General features: G+C 37.8%; 1 protein-coding gene across 1 annotated transcript in view; it reads left to right on the top strand.

Moving 5' to 3' along the window:
• The window catches only part of LOC122788352 (kelch-like protein 10), a 77,065-nt gene that overhangs the window by 32,150 nt on the left and 28,215 nt on the right, over positions 1-16,700 (top strand). Inside the window, exon 2 of the mRNA XM_044055423.1 lies at positions 14,427-14,916. Within this exon, the coding sequence (XP_043911358.1) occupies positions 14,427-14,916 (490 nt within the window). The remainder of the gene's footprint in view (positions 1-14,426; positions 14,917-16,700) is intronic.

Consider the following 16,700-nt stretch of genomic DNA (forward strand, 5'->3'; position numbering starts at 1 on the left):
TAATGCCCTTCTAGCCTGTCAATATATCAGAACATTTGCTCCCATAATAAGTGCCCAGGCTGTTTTTAAAAATATGTAAACTAGTTTTTGCTTTAATGTAATTTGGTAGGGTTCCCTATTATTATTCCATATTCAAATTTGGGTCTAATGTACCTAACAAACATTGACTTCATAATTTCTGATTTCCTAAACATTCTAAATCTTTTTATACAACCTACAATTCTATAACTGTCATTAATCAATTGGTTGATATGATTAGAAAGACTCAAAGCTGGATAACTCTCAACCTCTTACAGCAGAAAATCTGCGCAAAGCCTAAATGATGGGGGGACAAATAGGGACACATTTTAACTATTGCTCTTACAAGCTTAGAACGTTGATAGAATAATAGGTTTTGCATTAGCATAAATTTTCTGAAGGATGTGGAGTCTTAAACTCGAATATTTCTCATTATTTAATGACTTCAATCCTCAGCTATTTACCGGAAAGGTGCAGATTTTAGGAGGAACACACCACAAATATGAGGCAAAACTCTGGACATTCTGCGAAAATCTGGACAGTTGAGAGGTATCATCTACCCATATACCTAGGTCGTTAAATGAGTCTACAGTTTCAATCACTGTGTGCTGTATTAAGTATTCACCTTTCAATTTATGTCTCCCAAATCTCATATACTTAGTTTTTGATGAATTTATCAGCATGTTATTCTCCTAGACCCAAACTTAGTCAAGTTCTTTTGCAAATGTGTCCTATCTGTAACACATGTAATCAGTTTACCCATTTTCAAGTCATCTGCATACAGACTTTAAAACACCTCAGATGAAAAAGATGGATCTGAAAGATGCAGTCTAAACAAGTATGGGCCTAGGATATAGCCCTGACGTACACCCTGATTGTAACCTCGAATTTCACCTGTCCAATTGCTGAATGATACTTGCCATGTCATATTTGTAAGTCATGCAGCTATCCATCTTATCGAGTGTACATCAATACCTAGTTGTTCTAATTTGCTGATCGGTGTTTTGTGTATGACCCTATCAAATGCTGAAGTTAAATCTATATTTTTAGTTGTTATTATATTGTTATAGAGCCTCATGTTACAGGTGGTAATATATTTTCAACAAATGCATGCTGATATATGGTTTCAGGTCCCAGCCTTTCCAGTTCTGACAATAATGTATCCAATAATAACCTTTTCCATTATGTTTCCACAACAAGAAAGGAAACTTATGGGTCTGTATGACTCTGGGTTTGTCAGATTTCCCTTTTTCTTAAAGACAAGTTTAAACAAATGCATGCCACCAGTCATGAAGAATCTCCTCATATTTATACAACCTAGTAAATATCAGATATAATGGTATTGTAAGCTCATGCTTAATTGTTCTTATGTCATTATTACTAAATTTCATCTTCTCCCTGTGCTTTGTTTGAATCCAGTTTGCATAGTTCTTTTTCACTTTAATGAATTTGATTTCAGTATCTGAGTTACTTGCATGCCAGTAGGACAATTTATCACCCTCTTTATGGAGCTAAACTGCTTTGTATAAGATTTTGTAAATATATCTATAATCTGTTGCATATCAGAATACATTTTAGAATCTACAAACAGTGTATCGGTTTGTATGTCTTTACTCCCACTACATAATATGTATATATAAAATAATTTCCTGTTATGCTCAACATCTTTATATGAATTTACTTGATATTGTCCCACACTGTGTTTAATTTGCCTGCCCAGCTTGTTTTAGTTTTCAAAGTCATAGTTCAGCCTGCTTTCCATTTCTTATATTTTTTTCATTTTCACCTCAATCAAGTATCTTGTTCTTATGAAAATATATCCTCATGATGTAGTGTGCTTAGATCCTGATGTTAAATATTTTTTTTTTTTGCATTCAAACAGTTCCACTTTCATAACTTTCCACATTCCTTCTGCAGCTTTTCCACTGAACGCATCACTTCAATTAATTTTACAAAGTGACTATTTTGCTTCCACATAATCTGTTATTAATCTTCTGTGCATTTGGTATAGGTTTCAGTTTGGCAGAATTATCTAGCAAGAAATTAACCTTTATAACACCATGATCACTGCATGTCAACAGTAGCAAAATGTTATATGAAGTAAAGGTAATTTATTTAGGAACACAAACAGCATCTAGTATGTTCTGTTCCCTGGTAGGCTTCTTTACAATCTGAAGTAATTGTTGCTCCTGAACGTACTTTATGAATATTTTCCTTACTAATGCTGTTGAATCAATATTATTCCAGTCTGTTTCTGGTAAATTTAAGTCCCCAGCCACTATTATTCTTCCCTCCTGTGCTTCATGCAAGAACTGTATCAATTCTTCTAGCTCATCAGCACTTCTCTTTGATGGTCTATACACTCCAACAATTGTCATATGTTCCAGAGTTCTCGTTATTGCCACAGTTACACAATCTACAGTACTGGTATTATCATTAAACATGTAGTAATCACAGGTGTCATAACAGTCTTTAATCCCCATCATAACACATCCACCTGATTTTTTGTTAGCTTGTCTATTACAGTAAAAACAAACATTCATACCCTGACAAAACTGGTTTTCACACATTGTTCCTTTAACCATGTTTCTCGAACAATAACAACATCAGTCTTATGGGAACGTAGCAGACTTTCCAATAAAAAAAAATATTATTAATGGTCCTAGCATTAATAACCATCAGACATGCATCAAATGTTATCTGTGAATGGTTAAATTTTTGACCTGGCAAACATCTTGCCTCATGTTTGCCAAATATTGCAAAATATCTGCTGCAAAAATTATCTTCCTGATATTGACAAAGTGTACGCCATCATGTCTAAACATGTGTGCCCAAAATTAGGCTCAGATGCCCTACATATTTCCATTTTTTAATATGGGGCATTGTTTTCATGTAGGTGTTTACCCAAAAAGTCTTTTTATTGACAGTGACCTGACTCTCCTTTCTATATTTGAAAAATATGTCCCAGGACCTGTACAAGCTATGCCATCTAAGAGGGTGGCAACTTCCCTACTAACAGTCAGAGAGTCCTTGTGGATGACATAATTTGTACCAATATGAATAAAAACAGATCCATACTTCCTTACATTAGGGCATTCTAAAGTCTTTAGCATATCCTCTGTTTTTGCTCCTGGCAAGCATAACACTATTCAGTATTCATTATCTTCTCTGAAAATGTAAGTAGCAGTTCCCCTAATAATTGAATCTCCAGTTCAAGAATATCTTTGCTGACCAGCTCTGAAGAATCTCCAACTTCTAATTCAGTAATAGCTGCTCTATCAGTTGTTAGAAAGGAATGATCTTCATCACCATCAGTCTTATTAATCTCACTCTTTTCATTGCTTGTTACATTTGCACGCTGAGCCAGAGATTGGTCAGTATTGATCAGTGCGCAACAGCGATAAACAAATAAATAAATGAATAAAGACATACAATTCTCATCCAGCTGGCTTTGTACATCCACATCTTGAGCCATGTTGTCAAATTCAGTCTTTCATCTGTTTTTTTCTTACAGTTATGTTTTATTCAGTCCTTCCAAGTTCGTTTTGATTCCTTCCTTATCGCCTGCCCCCTGCCTCTTTGTTATACCTTCTTTTTTGGAAAATAAATTATGCCTTTTTTTCTACACTGAAGGTTTTTGGTACAAACACGTAATCATTTCCTGTAATCTGTGTGTTACATTACAAAACAATGTTCTTTTTAGTATGTATTTTTTTGCGTTGTAGAGATGAATCAGTTTCTCTTTCTTCCTTATTTGTTGCAAAGTTCTTCCTTCCTTTTTTATTTTCTTCTTAATTCCCTGAATCCTCAGATTGCTGAATACTTGTATCCAGAATTCCAATGTTGTCAGTGGTATTATCTTTTTCAATAGGAGTAGAGTGATCTTTACTGACAATAGACACTTCCTTTCCTAACTGTGTTCTAGTTGCTCTTTGCCTAACAATTATCTCATTAGTCCAGTGTCCAGTCATTAATCTATGCAATGACAGTTCTCCAAGCTGTGCCAGTTGCAAAACTGAAATCGTCATCAGCAAGTCTAGATTTCTAATAGCAAATCATCCAACTGTTGACGTGAGGAAGTAGATCACTAGTGTTATCAAATGTTACCTTTAAATATACAGAACATTTAGTAATGTTACCCTTAAATATACAGAACATTTAGTACACTGCTCAAGATAGGGGTGGTGCGAAGAACGCTTTTGTATAACATAGAAGATTGAAACAATACAAATTTTATGAACTTTAATCATACTTTGACGTAGGAATTGGATCCATTCCTGTCAAGGTATTGAAACCCAAAAGACTTGGAGAAATTAAACTACAAGATACTTATGCTTTAGTAAATCATTAATGGCATAGTCATTTAAGAAATCCACTTTTGGCTGCAAATGAACAAAGAATTGTAAAAGAAAAGGATAATCAAAATCATTTACCCCAGAATTCATAGAGTTTAAATCAACTTCCATGAGAAAACTCAAACAATATACAACTAAATATAAAATTAAGTAGAATAAAGCTGTTGCTCTGACTATACCAGTTGTGAAAGTCACACAGAATCTGGAATTTCTTTACTATCACTATCAATTACACTTGCACGTCTTTTTAACAGTAAAGATTAATAACTTACAAACCAACAATCTTCCTGTCTACAAGCTATCCCTTCCTTCATACAAACTGAAAAACAGTGGTAAAAAAAATAAAAGATAAATCAAACTAAATCTTCTCTTACAAGACAGCTGCACAATCAATGACAAATCAACACAGGATTGTTTAGATAGGCCCAATTTGGTAAAATTCAGCATAGTCCTACACTGAAACTACTATGGGTAAAATAGGATTTAGTGATTTTATTACTCCATGACAGTTTTATAACAATCTTAAACACTGTAAATGATACAGTTATTACACTTTCTTGGTTCTGGCTCAGCCCTTAATGGGCTAAGAGCCAAGACAGACACTTGGCTCGGCTCTGACTCAGCTCTTCTTCAGAAATCCCAGGCTTGCCTTCCTCTAGAAAACGATAATATTGAGCCCATTCACTGTTCTCAGGGAGGATGGCTGAAAACTTGAGTTAGGAGAGTGTCCTGCTGAAGATCAGAAATGAGCAGCAGCAGTTACTTAAAAGGGCAGGACTTCTGACGTTACGTCACCCCTGCTGAAGATCAGAAATGAGCAGCAGCAGTTACTTAAAAGGGCAGGACTTCTGATGTTACGTCACCCCTGCTGAAGATCAGAAATGAGCAGCAGCAGGACTTCTGACATTATGTCACCCCTGCTGAAGATCAGAAACGAGCAGCAGCAGTTACTTAAAAGGGCAGGACTTCTGACATTACGTCACCCCTGCTGAAGATCAGAAATGAGCAGCAGCAGTTACTTAAAAGGGCAGGACTTCTGACGTTACGTCACCCCTGCTGAAGATCAGAAATGAGCAGCAGCAGTTACTTAAAAGGGCAGGACTTCTGATGTTACGTCACCCCTGCTGAAGATCAGAAATGAGCAGCAGCAGTTACTTAAAAGGGCAGGACTTCTGACGTTATGTCACCCCTGCTGAAGATCAGAAACGAGCAGCAGCAGTTACTTAAAAGTGCAGGGCTTCTGATGTTACATCACCCCTGCTGAAGATCAGAAATGAGCAGCAGCAGTTACTTAAAAGTGCAGGGCTTCTGATGTTACATCACCCCTGCTGAAGATCAGAAATGAGCAGCAGCAGTTACTTAAAAGTGCAGGGCTTCTGATGTTACATCACCCCTGCTGAAGATCAGAAATGAGCAGCAGCAGTTACTTAAAAGTGCAGGGCTTCTGATGTTACATCACCCCTGCTGAAGATCAGAAACGAGCAGCAGCAGTTACTTAAAAGGGCAGGGCTTCTGATGTTACATCACCCCTGCTGAAGATCAGAAATGAGCAGCAGCAGTTACTTAAAAGGGCAGGGCTTCTGACGTTACGTCACCCCTGCTGAAGATCAGAAACAAGCAGCAGCAGTTACTTAAAAGGGCAGGGCTTCTGACGTTACGTCACCCCTGCTGAAGATCAGAAATGAGCAGCAGCAGTTACTTAAAAGGGCAGGGCTTCTGACGTTACGTCACCCCTGCTGAAGATCAGAAACAAGCAGCAGCAGTTACTTAAAAGGGCAGGGCTTCTGATGTTACATCACCCCTGCTGAAGATCAGAAATGAGCAGCAGCAGTTACTTAAAAGGGCAGGACTTCTGACGTTACATCACTACAGAGGCATAGACAGCCCTTACATCTGCTTGTAGTGCATGGAGTGCCATGAGTATACTACAAAATAGTTAAATAATATCCTGGTTAAGTGCTACTGCAGAGAAAGACCTGACCTTAACCGCACTTAAAAGGATTTTGAAGCACTGCCAAGGCACTGTTAACATTGAGTCTGCACTAAAAACAGTCATTGCTGGCCAGAAAGCAGTAGCAACATGGGATGAAATGGCTTTGTTTCAACTCCTGTTTTTGCCTGTTGTCTGCTAAAGTATGCACAGTAGTTTGGTGTAACTGCTTCCATTACACAGCAAATATATACGACATCAATCACTTCCCCACTGCTTTAACAGCTTTCAAAGCTGTTACAACACATCATAATTGTTTTGTGTAATTTTTCATTAACTAGTAGTACACGGAGAAGATAAATCTCTATGGACTGCAAAGAATTATGATCAAATCTCTGTTCTTGAAATGAATTTCTTGTCATCCATTTCTCAAACACATAATAAGCTCATTAAGATAAGTGACCCAATCATAATCCTCTATATTGCATGCCATCCCATTGTGTGAGCTGGCGCGCACACACACACACACACACACACACACACACACACACACACACACACACACACACACACACAGCAACATTATGGCTTATTAGAACAACAGCCCTGAGAGCAGCACTAATGATTGTGTGGAAGCTCTCATCTCATCTCCAGCCCCAAACCACTACAGAAAATAACCTATCTGCCAGTGGGTGTGGGCCTCTGGCTGTCCTAAGTCTGTGGTGGGTTAAATGGTACATTGGAGATGCAGAGACTGAGAAGGACCCCCAGTTACATCAATTAATCCGGTTATATTTGAAGTTTTACTTTTTTAATTTTCTCTTGCAGTTTATACTGCAAGATCTCGGAGTCTGGTCACAAGCTCTCAGTATAAATATAAATGTTGTCGTAGTTTGTACACAATAGCGTTATAGTCTGTAAACCCTCATCCACAGACATCCTGATGGTCAGCCTTCATGCTCTACCTCCTGGCAGACACTGACATTTCTTCATACTGATCCTACTCAAACTATTTCTTTCTCTTATTTTTCCTTCACTTCCTCCAGACTTGCTACTCCCATTATTTATATCCTCCTGTCTTTCTTCAGTGGAACTGCATGTCTTCAAGGAAGTCACCCTTGGTCTCTCCCCTTCTGTTCTTATTTCTTCTTGCCTGGGACAGTTATTTAACCACTTTCAGCTTTAAGCTAGTATTTGTGATCAGTCAACACTGATTCAGTGCCCTCACCTCTCTATTTATTGTTTAATTTTTATTTTTATAGAAGTGTCCCTGCAAGCAAATTGATATGTATGCAACAGTGAAGTCTGCAGTTTGAACACCAGTCTATGGACTATATTTGTATGTAAATTATAAATATTATGGCAGCCTAAAACAAAGAACTTAGTCCATTATAATAGCTCCATTTTCTTAGACCACAGCAGTCCCACTGGCACTTTCTCCTTGAAGTGTGCTCCATTGACTGTTTTTAGCAGTCCACTGTCCCCCTTCCTTAATTTATTTTTCTCCTTTGCCCCAGATGTTTGTGCATCCACTTTCAGTTCTGAGCTAGTGTTTTTCCAGACCTACAGTCCTGCATTCTGGCTTACTTTTTCTCATTGTTTTGTTGATCTGTAGGGGTGAGGGTAGTCTTTGGACTTTGCATTTCAAAGTCCATAGAAACCGCCTTACTATTACACAGTTGTTCAAACAGTCAAGTACAATTTTTTACTGTTATTTATCATCATCAGTCAGGTCAAAGTGATACTGGACTAACTCTCCTACTAAAACTGTGTGCTAGAGCAATAAAATCAAGACATTCATCTATGAGCACAGAGGCCTTTTAAACTGCACTTTTACTTGTCTCTCTCAGATTTGTGGCTGTTTAAGTTCAGTCACTGATTGTTTTTCTCTGTCTCTTTGCCAAGTTTTTAACTGCCTCATTCACTAATGCTCAGGTTCACATCACTCCTCTACCCTACCACCAATTCCCACTCACCCCCTCTTTCTCTACAGTTATACTTCCATAGTATCACCTACATATTCCTCAAATCAACAACATCAGTTCCCTCCAGAAGAAAAACAATCACTAGAATTACCGCCAATAGTAATACCCACTCTAGTCTACCACCTGACTCTCTCTCAAACTGTCTTACTTCTTGCCCCCTATAACTATCACAATACATCTCTACAACTGACCCAGTACCCTCCTTACATTTTCTAATCCTAATTTACAACAAAGATAAAAGCCAAGTTATAAGTATGCCCCTAACGCAGATGGTTTTACTATTCCTCATCACTCTACTAGCCTTCATCACCAATTACGAAATACACCTCCTTCAAATACGTAGGACTTCAACCAATCCTCAGAAAGAATATCACCATCTACTCAGCCTGCCTTTCTCCATAACACCCTGTCTCTACAAACAAATCACATCTGGTTTATTTATCTATACATATTTCAAAACTAAGTATTCAAATCAAATTTATGATCAGATACCAAACCAAGACTAAAATATAACTGGCCATGCATGTACCTCTGTAAAATATCAATTCAAAAAATAGAGGAGATAATTCATCCCAACCCAGGTCCCACTGTTCATGAGATCATCACTTCCAACCCCAAAATAAACCCGTCACGTAATGGTTCTACCTGACATAGTCGAAACCACACAACACCGACAACAACATCACCGACACCACATAATCGACGGTCCATTAACACGAAACCTCACATACCCGACAATGTAATAACCGACGGTACACAAACACGAAACCCCATACACTGCACACACCACAATAACAACAATAAAAAACAAAACACATCCCCATTCCACAAACCACACACACAACACAAGCACACCATAATCCTTACAAACCCACACTAAACCTTACCCTAACCCTAAGGTCCGTCACTATTGCACACGTACCTAACCCGCTCCCTAACCCTAACTCACTTAACCTGCCCCTATCCCAAAGTCTATCCCTACCACACACTTACCTAACCCGCTCCCTAACCCTAACTCACTTAACCCACCCCTATCGCTCCCTAACCCTAACTCACTTAACCCACCCCTATCGCTCCCTAACCCTAACTCACTTAACCCACCCCTATCCCCACAGACCGTCAATATCCACACTTACCTGACTCGCACCCTAACGTCCGTCACTACCGCATACTCACACAGCCTTTTCCCATGTCGGCATCCTCGGCGTCGGTGTTGTCATCTGTCGTGTCGGTCTTCTGCATTGTCGATGTTCTGGCACTCGCGATTCGCGTCGGTCTTCTTCATTGTCGATCTTCTGGAGCTCCGGATTCCGTTGTCGATCTTCTGCACTGTCGACTAAGTCAGGTAGAACCCACGTAATATATCTCAACAAACAACAAATCCAAACTCAACTTACTAAATATGAACCTAAGAAGCAGGTGCAATAAAATCCATCACATACATCCTACCTTGCCACATACACTCCTGATTTAGTCAGAGCTACCGAAATCTGGTTATAAAAAGAAATAAAGGATAATGAGACCCCCCCCCCCAGGATACAATATACTCTGGTATGACAAAAAACAAGTGTGCAGGTGGTGTAGCAATCATCTATAAAAATTCATAACCTTCACCTTACTCGCACAGGAAATACCCAAATTTAACAATGCTGAGCTTCTAATAACACTGCTAAAAATCAACAATAAGAAAACTATATGCTTAACAGTAATTTATATATCACCAGGGGAATAACATTGATACTCCTGAAAACATACTGTACTGGATATCCAAACAAATTAACTATGACACTATAATATTTAAATATAGACTAGCTGTTCATCCACTATTCCCACTGAATCCATAAGCTTATACAACTTCAAATAATTAATAACCACACCCACTAGAATCAATAAAAGTTCAGGAAGACACTCAACATTAGACTGGATTCTTACAATCAAACCAGACAAACTGACAAGCGTAGGCTGCCTCTCAGCATGGATGACCACATACCAATATACGCTATTAGAACTTACAATAACCTAGATAAACATATTATTTATAATCAAATATGAAATACAACCAATTTCAGCAAAAATATTTTCAATGAAACATTAAAACAATATAACTGGAATGTACTTGGAACAATGCCACTAGATATTGCTGTAGAACATTTTAATAATGTATTCTTATAGACCTTAAGTAGTTTAGTACCAGTATGTAATAAAATAGTGAAGTCCAACCCCGCACCATGGCTAACAAAAGAAACAAAAAACTCATAGTAAAAAGGGATAAAGCCTGGCAAAATTGGTATAAAAATAGAATCCAAAATGCCTTCCAGCAATTTAGACATCTTAGAAATCTTGCAAAACTCCATGTCAAACAGGACAAGCAAACATACTATACTGACTTACAAGATAAACATCAAAACAACTTTTTTAGTCATCACTAAATAAACTACTCCACCCTACAAGACCAACACTCCCTCTCCAAAAACAGACAATACAACAGCCTATCCCCACAGTTTAATTTCTACTTTATACAATCAATATTATCTCTCTAAGATACTAATACAGATCTGACCCCCTTTCTCTACCACTGTCCAACCAAAACCACCCACAGCTCTTCAGTTTTAGTTCAGTATCCATTTCACTCATAATGGAATTGCTCATTAAACTAGAAACTACTTCTGTAGCTGTAGACCAGCTACCATCAGACTACCTAAAACTGGCCGCAGATGTCATAGCCTTTTCTTTGCCCATACTAATTAATAGGTCTATTGCAGAAAAATATGTCCCATCACCATGGAAAAAAATCCTACATCATACCACTACACATAGTTGGCACATCTAGAGAGTTTAATAGGTACAGACCAAAAGTGATTTACTCCCCTTCTCCACAATATTAGAGAAATGCATCCATATGCAACTGTTGCAATATCTAACCTTAAATAACCTGCTCTCAGAAACAGAACATGGCTTTAGGCCCCAGCACAGCACCACTACTGCTCTACTACATTTTACCAATATAAAAAACCAACATAGAAAGAATGGTCTGGTCGTGTCTACCATGTTCTTCGACTTGTCAAAGATATTTGATACTGTCTTGTGCCAGCAACTAATCATTCATCTCTCCTCAGTAGAACTTTCACAATACTCCTTATTGTGGTTTCTTAATTACTTATCTGGAAGGCAACAAGCCATTAAATGGCAACACCATGAATAAAATTCAAAAACCAAGTAATCCAAACACCAGCAAAGGACAGGAAAAACACCACAGAATGGCACAAAATCCACACTTTATTCCAAGTTTAGCACTTTCTTCCCCACTCGAGGGACTTCTTCAGAACAGTAAACCAAAGAACACACCCAGTCACTTATAAATCCACCCCAATTAAACAATTAAAACAATTTGAGCAATTTACATAAACCAATTCATGCATTCGGATAAAAAAGAAAAAATAAATGTTATATGAAACACATGCCATATCAACACCTGAATGTTTAAAATACTAGAGATGCTAATCATCTCATTTATACCTATCACCAAAAACTTGAACTGGTGTCCATGACATTCCTGCAAGTGCCTGTTTTTGGTGATTCAGCAATTACTCAAGGATGAGCAGGGTAGAATTTTGAATGTACATCTAGATGTACTGGAACTGAGGTGGCAATTGTTTTTAAATGCATCTCAGTATCCAGGTTTAAATGAGATGATTAGCATCTCTAGTATTTAAAAACTGCACAACATGTTAGGGTAGTAAGTTTAAATCATTACTTTCTTTTTTAAAGTTATGACATTGTTTTTATGGAAGTATGTAATTCATGTTTTTAAACTTTCAGATGTTGATATGGTATGTGTTTTATATAATGCTAAACTTGGAATAAAGTGTGGATTTTGTGCCATTCTGTGGTGTTTTTCTTGTCCTTTGCTGGTGATTGGGTTAAATGGCAATAAACCTACTCATCCTTTTAACCAGTTACTACAGGTGTCCCTCAGGGCTCTATCTTCATCCACAAACCTACTCATCCTTTCAACCAGTTACTACAGGTGTCCCTCAGGGCTCTATCTTGGGTCCTCCCCTATTTAATATATTTACTAATAACCTCCACACCTCCACTCACCATGCTAGTATATGTTCAGTATGCAGATGACTCAACATTAATATGTGTGACCTCAACAATAAATAAGCTCCAAGACATTACCCAAAAATCTTTCTCTTCTGTAGAACCTGGCTCAAATAATCAAACCTCCTATTCAACCTCAAGAAAACTAAGTTAATGCATTTTATCTCAAAAAGTTGTCAAAATCCAAAGCAATCCTTTACCATTAAGCCAGCAAATAATACAATCATTGCAACTGTAACTTGTAGTAAACTTGTAGGCATTATAATAGATGACAATCTCCAACATGACCAGCATATGCTGCATGCCATTAAATGTACACACCAGAAACTACGCTCCCTTTATAGGATCATTGGATTTCTTACAGATCATCATCATCATCATACAGATACTGCAAGAAAAACTTGTCAACTCTCTTGTACTCCACTCCTATCCTAACAAACGTAATACTGAAAGCAACTTGCCTCCTGCTACAATAAAATAACTAAATTTGCCACCAATCTCCCTCATAAGACCCACCATTGTCATAGCTTAAAGCAACTAAACTGGCTTGAACTACACAACTAGCTAACATATTCACAACTAACTACTGTACACAAACTCATTCATCATCCCAGAAAAATGCCCTGCTCTACAAAATGTATTACTGCCCTACTGTCCAACAAGAGACCTCTGTTCTAGTAACAAATTCTTACTACTCACAAGTAAGTCTAATAATGTTGCTGGAGACCCACTCTACTCCCAGTATATTGCTAAACTCTGGAATAGTATCCCCACACAAATAAAACTATCTGACAAACAATAGTTTTAAACCATTTTTTAAAAAACATGTTAAGCAGTTCTGGTCCTGCACACGCTCATCACCAGGTTAAGACTTTGTGCTCACCATCTAATACTCTCCAAATACTCTCCTTAAACAGAATATTCTCAACCTCTCACTGAAATGAGAGAACAATTGTATACATAACTGCTGCCTGTTCAATCCACTAAATTACACATGGACTTTCTCTTTAGTAACTGTTACCTCTGTAAAATCTTAAAATATATAAACGTAACTACTGTATCTGTATAAATAGAAATAGAAATGTAACTACTCTGAGTTTAACTGGAACTTAGTGTGATGCAATGCAAGCAAATGTAGCTTTTCTCCCCAGGCCACGGATGAAAATGAGTATTACCCAGTTTGACTTGCCCAGTAAACAAAGACATAATAATAATAATAATAATAATAATAATAGAAGATAATGAATGCTCTATCCCACTCACACAGTTCTGTATTTTCAAAAGAAAACAAACATCAGTAGCTTCATATATATATATTGGTATATATATTAGTAATTGACTTATCCCAAGCTAATTCACAAAACATGTTCTGTATTTGGAAAATGTGCATTTATACATGAATTCAAAGTACAAAAGCACTTTATTCTGATATTAATATTCTTCCCATAATATATTTAGCAGTACTATCACCTATAGATGGGCAGAAGGTGGTTCTGTAGATGTGACATATGTGACACTAACCTGGGGGGATGGTATTGTTAGCATAGTTTAAGTCTCTTATTACTGTTGGCTTTCTCATGCTATATTTCTTTTTCTGAACTTGTCTTTTTGTCGTGCAACCAGGGCAGTGCTCCAGATCCAACATCGCCAGCAATATGAGGATAGTGAAGGGAAATAAATGATCATAATACAGACAGAATACCGTGTCAGGACATACTACAAAAACAAGTTTAAGCAAATTAAGAAAGTAAAGAATGAGATAAATACTGTGTTAGGACATACTACAGAAACAGGGTTAAACAAATTAGGAATCTAAAGAAAAACATAAAAGGACATGATATCATAAGACAATACTAGAGACCAGAATTTGTTAATATTTGTTCAGTGATCTTTTTGAACATTTGGATAACCAGAAACATCATCATTAATAACATGCATCATATTCATATTGTGTGTTTATTAAGGTGAAACTTGAAAGATACCAATATTTTGTCTTGCTTACTAGCAGCCAATCACGTTTCTTGTCTTTGACAGGGCATTGTTCACTAGTGCTTGGAGCAAAGCAGAAGAGAAGGTATACAGCATTTCTGGTGTTTCTGCAGACATGATGCAGTTGATCATAGAGTATGCTTATACTAGGACAGTACCCGTCACTGTCGACAATGTGGAAGAGCTTCTGGTTGCAGCTGATCGGTTTGATGTGTTAGGCATTGTGACAGCTTGCTGTGACTTTCTTGAGTCTCAGCTCTGCTTAGAAAACTGCATTGGAATCAAAAAGTTTGCAGACTGTTACTACTGCCCTGAGCTGACACAAAAGGCTAGCCTTTTCATTCTTCACAACTTCGAAGAGATGACAAAAGTTTCCATTGAGTTTCTCCAGCTCTCAGCTTTGGAATTTGAAGAAATAATTGAGAATGATGAGCTAAATGTGAAAAAGGAGGAAGTGGTATTTGAAGCCATCATAAAGTGGATATCTTATGACCCACAAGACAGGAAGAAATGTCTTCCTATTCTGCTTACCAAGGTAAATCTTTATAACTGTATATTTTATCAACTCAGTCACATGAATATTCGACTTTTTACTGCTTTTAATGATAACCTACATCACTTACTGAATATTAAAGGAAAATGCCACCCTAAGACTAAAGGGATAACTATATATTTATTCATTATATCTTGCTATTGAATGCATGACTAGTATATCTTAATTCCTTATACCATAAAGTGTCCATTAGTGGAGCTGCCATATTCATACAGAAATGTTTTTCAGTCTCCTTGTTCAAAGGTTTATAGGTTCATAGGTTCATAGGTAAGTACTAGGTAGCTGCCCTTCTAGACCATTTTAAGGCTGGCCAATTTCACTTTTTGTGCTTGAAATAACCTTTCATTTGGTTGTAGACTGGTCTTAGGCAATAATATATATATATATATAATAATACATGGCCTGTGATGAGAACTGTGCTCCTAGCAACAGGACCACTCAGCACACCTAATTGCTTGCCATTAGCCACATTCTCCAGGCTATCGTCAGCCTGTCTCCTTAGCTGGTCCTTCTACAAAGATCCCTTTTTTATCCCCTACAGTATAACAGAAAACATCTCCAATTATACCAGAGTAGCAAGACATGGCACTGTACAACTACAAAAAGAGGTAGGCAAGAAGTGCCGTGGACTCATTTTCTTATAGACACAGCATTATGGATAGTAGCACATATGACTTATTTTTACTGGTCTGTCTACAAGACAGAGCCCCAGAAGAAATCTTCCTAAGTGTAGCTTCTATATGAACCCACCCATCCACCTAAAGACACAGCCCTGAAGGATGACCCAGACCAGACGATGCATTTTAATTTGTAATGCATAAAAGGTAAAAAGACTTAATCAATGAACACAATTATCATTAAGGGAGGCACTATGGGAACAAGAAACAAAATTGGCATTATTCTAAAAGAACACCCCCACCCCAGAAATTGCAAAGGGACTTAAAATGCTTCTAAAAGCAGCAATCAGGGTTGAATGACACATGGAACAATAATCCTTTACAAACCAGTGAATTTTACTACAACAGCACCTTCACAATACATAAAGCAGAAATGAAGATGAGGCCTGTAGCTCTGAGATGCACCTTCCTGAGATGCCTAACTCTAGGGAAGTGACTCCTTAGCAGTACGGGTGGGGTGGGGGGGGGGTCAGCAAAGAATCTTCATACAGAAAAGCATGGCTACCTCATCCAAACCTGAACCAGGAGAACACATCTACATAGTGAGGGGGACTAGTCTGTCTCTACAGGAATGCTCCTCTGGTACCGATAGCTAACATCAACCCCTTTTCTAAAAAAAAAAAAAATTAGGAGCTTTAACAAAAGTCCCTAGAGCCAAGGGGACCGTTCCCATTCTGGACACCTAAAATCTGAGCACAACCTGAGTGCTGTAGCGCTCCATGCAGGCAGGGTATAAACTGTAGCAAATGTCTGCCACATTAGTAGCAAGCAGTATGCCATAGTCTGAAAAGGAGAATTTTTATAACTAAAGCATAAGCTTTGGGGCCAAGGCAAAAAAATGGGACCTGAAGGGCTGGCGATGGCTGGGGCTGGGGGTGGGGGGGCAGTGTTGTGCATCTGACCTCCTGGTTGATGTGCCAGTAAAAGGAAGGTCTGTTTTATTTATTTATTTTTGCTCTTAGCTTGAAGAGCAGAGGGAGCAGGGTGCACGTTCACAATACTGGCCCAGGTTGCCGGTTGAATCTGTATGCAGCTGTATTATGTGTCCTTCATATGATTATGTGATATATAGTATAGCTATATACACAC

This window comes from Protopterus annectens, chromosome 13.part0, assembly GCF_019279795.1.
Source record: "Protopterus annectens isolate FY-2018-M chromosome 13.part0, PAN1.0, whole genome shotgun sequence".
In the NCBI taxonomy this organism is placed as follows: domain Eukaryota; kingdom Metazoa; phylum Chordata; order Ceratodontiformes; family Protopteridae; genus Protopterus; species Protopterus annectens.